The sequence below is a fragment of the Azolla caroliniana genome, unplaced genomic scaffold, assembly GCF_043228905.1.
Source record: "Azolla caroliniana isolate FFs.n. ecotype wild unplaced genomic scaffold, voAzoCaro1.0.p SCAF_22, whole genome shotgun sequence".
In the NCBI taxonomy this organism is placed as follows: domain Eukaryota; kingdom Viridiplantae; phylum Streptophyta; class Polypodiopsida; order Salviniales; family Salviniaceae; genus Azolla; species Azolla caroliniana.
Genome location: NW_028230457.1, coordinates 3,027,412 through 3,036,526, shown reverse-complemented (window position 1 = coordinate 3,036,526; position 9,115 = coordinate 3,027,412). Strand labels below are relative to the sequence as shown.

The following is a 9,115-nucleotide window of genomic DNA, read 5'->3' as shown; positions in this document are numbered from 1 at the left end:
GCACTAACATTAATGTCGGGAACCATGTGAAACACATGTGAATAGAGTTTCACTCAATATCAAAGATTGCTACATTACCCCACAATAAGTAATGAAGGGCATTCCCTACTTTTGACGCTTGGTTGTGGTATCACAAGCTTTCACACATAAGTTGTAGTGAGCATCCACCAAGTGTTGCGTTGCCAAAGTAATCAAATGCTGTGTGTCACCTTGAGATTGTGGTTTTGGCTTAATATAAACCCACTTTTAAAGTGATGGCACTCTCAATGCAAGTTTCACATAGGTCTACATAACCCATTGTTGAACATGGATTCATTGATTGCAATCCAATGATCCAACAATGCAAAGAGCAATGTAGAAAAACCCACCATTGGGGCTTTACAACATGGGCAAATAGTCATACATTCATATATTGTATTTAATATGAAATGGTATGGTGTTTTAATTTCCTATGGCTATCCATTATTCTAGTAGAACACTTTTTTAATACTTCCTTATTTGATTGGACTAGTATTAATGGTTGTTTATTGTTTTTTCTTCATTCAATCCACAAAAACTAAACAAAAAAAAATCGTGTCTTCTTTCAATTTAATGCTAACACTGCCATTGAATGGGCATGGTAAAATGAAACATTTGTGATGTTTTTGTTGGTTATCTGGTTGTGAAACTTTATATGCAAACCAACTTGTCTAGTTTTGCAATTATTCTACAACAAAAACCACAAAACTTGTGATAACTTGCATCATAGAGAAGGGTTTTCCACAAAGCTCAAGTTTATTACCTCTTGTAGTTCTACAATTCATTATCTTGAAAATTCACTTTTGTTGTGGCTTCCCAAATGATGTGTGCACTTACAACGATCATCAAACAAAGTTCTTTGATGATTTGCCTTATGTGGTTACTTGTTCTTTGAATGTGTGAGCAAAGCATTCATATTCTCTATAAAGAAGGGGTCATTATAAATAGGTATACATTGGCAAAAGGAGGCAAGGGAGACATTTTGATTGAAGGTTGCAAGGCAAAACCCATATGCAACAAAAATAAAGCAAGAGAAGCATTATTTATGATGAAGTGGGAGAAAAAAAGTGAGACTAAAGAGAAAGACAATGCAAGTTTGTATCATCATGCGCAAAGAACATGTCAAACATGGGTAGTAGAGAGAAAAACAAAAGGAGATTTCAACATGTTGTGAACAAGAAAAGAGCAATGGTGCATTTCAAATCCTAATGAAGCATAAAAAGAATGTTTACATGTTTTAAGTTGTCATTAATTTGATTATATATTTGACAATACAATAACCACCTAAGGCAAAAGCATTACTACAAAACAAGAATATTATCTTACCATATCATCTTTTATACCTAAACTAGTAGAAGATGTGTACCGACTCGGTATACAAACTATTAACGCTTTTGGCAAATGCATACAAATGCTTACCTTCATTGCAACACCAAACCTTATTCATTCACAAGAAACACTAATGCATAGAAAATACTCGTTCTCACTGTCATAGACAAATTGAACTCATACAAGAATCAACCAATCTTGCAAAAGCCTATATACATATGAGGTTAGACACATGGCCCTATATGTTCTCCTAGCCATACTCCTAGTAATAACCTTTTTTGATTGCCTTATTCATCTATGTACATTATTTAGTGTGTATTTGTGCACCCAACAAATGATTAAAATGCATGGTGTATGATATAATAGGAAACTATACTGTTCTTTTCATTAGTTGATGTATAGTGATTTAACAATCTCTCGCTTCATGTTTAAGGACTCCGAAGGGCATCTCACGGGGGCTGCACTCAAAAGATTGACAGTTTGTGCTCACATCAATATCATATCATTGTATGCTTCATCATGACATGCCTACACCTAACATAACCCTCTCAAAGGCAACATTTTATTATATTAAGATGGTACAAGGGGGGTAGATTGATTGTATATTTACTATAGCTGAAGTAAGAAGGTTGCCATGGTATTTTGTGTTTATCATTCTCTAAAGCGTCTTTTTTGTCTTTTAATTATTGTAGCAAAAATCTCTTACCACCACCTAAAGGCATGGGTTTGAGGATAGGGATTTGTGGCGAGGGGTAAGCCCATATGTTAGGACCATCGTGTAATCCTTTGAATGACTATGCTTCATTGACGGAACTCTAATCGACGGTGCCGCAGAAAACCACATTCCTTGAACACTTTCGAGGGATAAATTTGGAGCCAAAGATTGACCGTTGCAAGCGATTTCTACCTAGATAGTTGCAAAAAATCCAAGGAAATTTGTTTTGTCATTTGAATTAGATCCGATAAAGTTGAACAAAATGTGAACAAAACATATGCTATTTTTCATCATTTGAATTAGATCCGATAAAGATGAGCAAAATGACGAGGCCAAATATGCAACTAACAAGACTTACGTCGTCTTCACTCTTCAAATGGAGCTGTTTCATCACATACTCTTTCACAACAGAAATTGGAATGTTACCATCTCTAGTGAAAATATAGAGACAAAATAAAACAGTTATTGGCATGTTTGAATAAAATTTAAATGAACATCCGAAGAAAAAAAAGTACCTGATCTCTACGTACTGATTAGATAGCTGTGGAAGACCATTCATTCCCATTCTAGCATTATCAATAGAAAATTCAGTGTTCTATATACACTTAAAACTAAAGGAAAACTTTATGTCTGGATCATCCCAATTAACAATTGACTGACACCCCATCAATAGAGAGAAAGATAAAAAAGTGCCCTAACAGTTGTAGCGTACTTGGTAATGTTATCTGGTGGTGACCAGAAGGTCATGCATTCAACCCCTACATACATCCATACATTTAACAATGGTATCTAAGAGTGGAGTGAATATAATATGATTTGAACCTGAATGCATGAGTTAGTAAAATTTGGCTTAGTACTAGAATGCAACTAAAATATTGAAGAAAAAACTAAAAATGACAAAAAAGAAAGCAACAAAACAACAAAACAAGAAAGTCATTCTAACATTAAAGTGAAGAAAAAAGCAATAAACCCAAAACAAGGTTGAAAAACTTACCGAGCATCTCGAGCTTGAAGAATAAACCAAACACCTGTGGTGCTTTGTTTCTTTGGCTTCTCCACTGAATCTAGATGATTTGGAGGCAATTTTGATCCATTGTGTGAATGCCCTGTTTTAACAGCTACAGATACTTCTTTGTCATATGAAAGGCCTTTTTTAACAGCTACTGATACTTCTTGATCTACATGCCTAAAAGAATTAAACAAGGATGGGATTTTCTCATGAACGAGAGACGCATGGGGTACATAAGAAATCATATGGTTTTGCTTAGGTTTTTCTGGTTTGGCCAAAAGCATGGGGCCCCTTGCATCTCTTCTATTCTTTTTGTCATGAACTCCCTTCTGGAGCTTTCCATATTCCTTTCTGTCCGCTTTTTTGCCTCCATCTATAATGTCTCTTCTGGATGAAGCAATATTTACTTGTTTCCCTTCTAATGTTTGTTCATTTACAACTCCCTGTTCATGAACTCTTTTGTCTATAGACACAACTTCTTCCTTGCCTGTAGAAGACATGCTGTCATACCTATTGTGAGTGCGTAGGATCCTATTCTTTATATTAAAGGTGCCTTCATGGTCCGAGTCCAAGTCTGAGGCAATACACATTGACTTTTCGTCTTCTGATTCCTCAGTATCAGTTAACATGGTGGCCATAGTAGACCTCCGTGAAACAGATATAGTCTTTCGTTGAACAAATCCAGGGTTTACACATGATAGTAACCCTATCCCAAGTGATGCAAGCGTTCTTTCCCTCCTTTTGTTAGGCTTGGCATCTTCATCCAAATCAATATCAGTCAACTTTCTCTTTTTCAATTTGCCAGTTAACAACTTGGCACAGATGTCATTGAGTTGGCGATCCACCCTGAGTTATTGTTGAAATCAAGCCAAGGAATACATTATAAATTTGCTAAGCAAAACACACCATAAATGTCAAATGCATACACATATGGTGTGTTTGATTTATGTAATGTAGTAACCCTCCCTCCAAATAATGTTTGATTTTATATCATTTCGTAAATGATTCACACAAGATTTCCATACCTCAATTTTTCTAAAGGTGAGCCACCAAGATTAACATCACAGATTGGACAGCAGTCACCCTCTCCATCATCTAACTCCTCATATATGCAAACTTTACAAACTGCAAGAATAGAAAGGTCTGTTTGTTTTCTTCCTTAAAGAACAGGTCATACATACAGGACATCCGTTACCATAATACCCAGGTTCAAAATGCTCACAGATTTTCTTCGACATCAATATGGCCGAACTTACTTCGTATGCAGAACAGACAAATTGCTCCCCATAAGAGAATCAGTGTCACAAATGACCGAGCAAGTTGAAAAATATAATTTGATGTAAGGCTCTCAAACTCATACCATGTGCTATCAAGTGATTCCCATGCTGCATACCTTCTCGCCAATCTTATTCTGGAAATGAACTAAGTGTATTCACAAGACAAGGTTCCACTAAAGCTTGATTGTATGTCACCCTCTTCCCTAATCTTAACTTCTACTATAAAAAAGGATGAAGAGAATCACATGAAGTGCCTACACCAATGATGTACCTACTGGGCTTGATTGCACAATATACAAGTTATGAGTCCTATTACTTTTGGGAGAAAATGTTGTTTTCATAGTCATAAACCTATCTAGGTGTCATGAGATGTTAGAGCTTAATCCAAATGTAAGCATGAAATAAGTGATTATAATATAGATAGATAAGAAAAGAGAGAGAAAGATGGGTGCAGATCCACCCGACCACCCCTTAGCGAAGGGATCGAGACCGATTCAAGCCTCAATCGGCGTCCCATACCACCTCCTTGGCATCGAGTCGTACCTAGTACTGGCGCGCTCGCTACAAGAGTTTGATCACCACTAAATCACAGTCTCGTCGTAGTCAAATGACCTTTCTAATGAGGGTAGCGAGGTCTCATACTTATAGCCAAACCTAAGGCCCCCAGGCAAGTTCACACTTGGCCCTTATGGGTTGTCTCAATTCCTAGGATTAAAAGTAATCCTCCCTTCTTTACACTCTCAATTAACCCTCACACTTCATCCTCGTGTATAGAATACTATGGTACACTTACCACTGGATAAATTATGGTCACACCTGTAACAAGAGATGATGGCTCATGATAGCAGGGATGCCATCCCTTGCAGTGGCTTTTGCTTTTTTCACCTATTTCCCCTTACAATGGCACAATTGTAGATAATTTTATTGTAATATAGACATTATTTTCATCCTCTAGCTCTCACAAATGAGGGACTACTTAACTCCTTTTAAAAGCTACCGGTGGTCCTATTAAGAGGAAAAACAAAACTCAGGTTGGTTTGTTTATATGTGTATTCTTCCTGCACAAACCTTACATTAAAGAAGTGATAATGGCCAATTTTCTATAATGTGACAAACAAATGCTCATTTTCTATGCATTGTCTTGATGCTCTTTTAGGTTATTAATTGCATGTACCCACATTTTACATACCATTAAATTTTGGTGAAAAACTTAACTCCCATTTCTTAATATTAAATCTCTACTTGAATATTAAGAGCATAATCCAAATGTATGAATCGTTTTTTATTTTAGTGAGATACTTTGAAAACAGTATGAATAGTTTGCTTACATGAATGAAGGCATTCAGATATGGTAGTTGCATCATGGATCAAATTGTTGCATAGCGGACACTGAAGGCATAAAACTAATGTGGAAGTGGAAACCTTAACCAGGTTGTATGCCATGTTCATGTACTTGTAAAGTTTTCGCAACTGAAAATCTTGTGAATCCAAGCCCTATGAACCGAGCTTTTCATATCATTGCACTTCTTTTGGTTTCCTACTGTATGAAGGACCACCATGAACCAATAAACATTCTTTAGAAAACACACTTAATGGACATTCACAAACATATTTACTATGTGTGAAATTACTTATTTAGATGTTTATCTCCATTCCTTTTATTTTGGATGAAATGACAGAATGCACGATTACTTTCATATTTTATGTCACATACGCTTCAGATGTGTGTGTGTGTGTGTGCGCACACACACACACACACACAGTCCATGACATGTTTGAAAGTTAATGTAGATAGAGATAATCCCTAAATGTGTGCAACCTCCATGTATAAAGGGCTATAATATGTACATGAGCGTTATGAGTTCATGAGAATTGACCCAAGAAGGCTATTCAAAATTCTTGATTGTAGCATGATTTTGATTAATTGATGAACCATTTCATCTTTTGTTGAATATGACATAGTTGTCCGATACATTCAAAACAAATAACAACGAGATGAGCTCATTTGTATGTTGATGTATTTACCCATGGAGAATCTGAACAACTGCGGACATTAGAACTAGGTGTTAGGGATACATATAAGGGATAGCTACCTTCTAGAAATGTGATTATAGTCTATAGATATAAAAACTACAATTCCGATAAGATATATCCTTTATTCAAGGGTTTGAGGACATATATATTTATATATATAAGGTCTTGGTCCTGACGAGTGTCTGGGCTGTCGCCAAACCTATGGTATGAAAGTTTACTGGTTAAAGTTTAGCATACATTGAGATGCTCACATATGTGTGGGTTCATTGAGTATGACTGCATGATGAGGAAAAAAAATCTTGTCCATACAGTTGAGAATACATCAACATACTCACATATGTTTACATAAGAAGAAAGCCATTTCTATGCATTAACCATGGCAGAATTTCGAAATAATGATAAAAATCACCTCTCATGCAATCGTATTTGATGATTGGGTTTGATTAGCAGAGATTAATGTGACAATATGGAGAATATTTATGCAATACGTGTGTATGTATGCTGCTGCATCGATTAAGAAACCCAAATCACATACACACACATACATAAGAGACAAAAATCAACACGAATTCATAAAACAAAACAGAAATAAAATGTGGTTAAAGAACCCACCTCCGATTCAAGGATTTGATGATTGATTTTGATCAGCAATACTTTAACATGAAAATCTGGATGACATCAACATGTAAACACGATTAATGAAGCAAAAACCTTTTTCAGATCAAAGTAAGAGAACAAATACATACATGCATCCATACACTCTCAAGGACGCATGGGCAAACGCATACATACAAACATACATACCTACATATACATACAAACATACACATGTACATACATGCATACCTTGTTGATTGATATGGATGGGTTCAGGAGATACATACGTACATATATGTACATACATACATACCTTGTTGATTGATATGGATGGATTCAGGGGATACATACATACGCACATGCATACATACACATACAAACATACATACATACATACATACATACATACATACATACATACCTTGTTGATTGATATGGATGGGTTCAGGAGACGCATTGGCAAGTTCTTGAAACTGAATATCAAAAGGTGTGAGGCAATCTATGGATCCTTAGGTTTAAAGAAGGAGAGAGAGAGAGAGAGAAAGAAAGATATATGTATTAACGTCTTTGGCCAGCCCAATGTGTCCACATATCATATCAGAGGGACGAGCTGGCCATCGGGAAGGGAAGTTTACGCCCAAAGCTTCATAACCACTTGCGACTAGGCAGGCGTAGAGCAGTTGTCCAGTAAACAATGGGTGGCAGGAGGTATTGACCGGACAAAGTTATGGGTTACTAAAAAAATGCCCAAACATGTCCCCTTCCTAACTTGGCCAACCCAATGTGTCCGCATATCAAAGGGGCCAGCCGGCCATCGGGAAGTTTAAGCCTAAATCTTCGTAACCAGTTGAGACTAGGCCTAGACCAGTTGTCCAGGAAACAATGGGTGGCAATAAGTACCGACTTGGACAACACTATGGGCCAATAAAAAATGTCCAAACATGTCCCCTCCTAACAACATTGCCAGCACGACTGAAGTGTTCTTTTTTTTCTTGGTCACTTCTTTGAGTGTAGCTTCAATGGTTACGTGGAAGAACCGGGTCGATCTATGTTGCCCTCTAAAAGGGACATGCTTCCCTCTTCGAGGACTTTGGTAGAATGTTGCATTTTATGGCTTCTCTTTGGCCCGCTCCTTTGCTTACCACAATTGCAAGTGCAAATTGAAACTTGATGGTAGTTTCGTTAAAAATGTGTCTCCTTTTTTTCTATCGTAGATACTCTCCTTTCAAAGTGTATGTATTGTTGCATGAAGGACATGGAGGATTTATGCATTTCAACTCACATTTTCATTGCTTCCATTGCTTATCGTTGTAGGTGCAATGGAATTTGGATGTTAGTTTTGTTGGTGTACTTGCAAATTTCTACGTGCTTTCTGAACATTCTCTTTCTCTCCATAGTTTACTTTCCAAGTTGTTCCAAAGCATTTCAAAAGTAGTGAGTGTTTGTTTTTAGGTTGATAAGCAATGCGTCCATGTTCTTATTCAACACGAATTTGGATGTTAGTTTTGTTGGTGTACTTGCAAATTTCCCCGTGCTTTCTGAACATTCTCTCTCTCTATCTCTCTCCATAGTTTGCTTTCCGAGCTGTTCTAAAGCATTTCAAAAGTAGCGAGTGTTTGTTTTTAGGTTGATAAGCAATGCTTCCATGTTCTTATTTGGTAGGAATTGTTGGGGAATGATTGATTATTGTTGCACACGCTATAATTTTGACTTGTTTCTCAAATCTATTGGAAAGGAGTGAGATATCATAGTGTTGGTGCATGACTTGCCTTGTGTAGTAGATACACATGGCTTTGATGTATATGTGGATTAATTATGATGCTTATGGGGTGCAAGACCATAAATATTGTAATTATAGGCAAATAAAATGTTTACCACAAGAAAGGGGGCACATGATATCTTTGGTACTTTCAATTCTAAAATATTGCCTTATTGCAATCTATAATTCCACATGACATGAACAAATTGTGGCCAAAACACAAGATGATGCTTGTAATCCATGAAACCAACTTTGACAAGTTTCTTTGTCTTTTAAAATCCATTTTCTTTCCATTGCAAGCTATTGGTCATCATTTATATATTGCATAGGTTACCTTATTAGGAATTGCTTGCACTTCACAAGCTTAAGGTTGTAGT

The 9,115-nt window shown here is 36.5% G+C and overlaps 1 protein-coding gene across 5 annotated transcripts; it reads right to left on the bottom strand.

The window, feature by feature from the left end:
* Nucleotides 1-1,739: 1,739 nt before the first annotated feature.
* LOC147849797 (E3 ubiquitin protein ligase DRIP2-like) lies at nt 1,740-7,472 on the bottom strand. Of its 5 annotated transcripts, none has more exons than XM_087336891.1 (8): nt 7,401-7,472; nt 6,995-7,050; nt 5,677-5,888; nt 4,097-4,196; nt 3,057-3,917; nt 2,578-2,628; nt 2,421-2,493; nt 1,740-2,254 (listed from the first exon to the last, which is right to left on the bottom strand). In XM_087336891.1, the coding sequence occupies exons 3-8, from the start codon at nt 5,795-5,797 to the stop codon at nt 2,060-2,062; spliced, it is 1,401 nt and encodes a 466-aa protein (XP_087193017.1). In that variant the 5' UTR covers nt 5,798-5,888; nt 6,995-7,050; nt 7,401-7,472; the 3' UTR covers nt 1,740-2,059. The 5 variants fall into 5 exon arrangements, with proteins under 5 accessions (XP_087193017.1, XP_087193015.1, XP_087193014.1 ...); XM_087336889.1 differs by having other exon boundaries at nt 5,677-5,885; XM_087336888.1 differs by lacking the exon at nt 7,401-7,472 and adding an exon at nt 7,129-7,192 and having other exon boundaries at nt 5,677-5,885.
* Nucleotides 7,473-9,115: the final 1,643 nt, after the last annotated feature.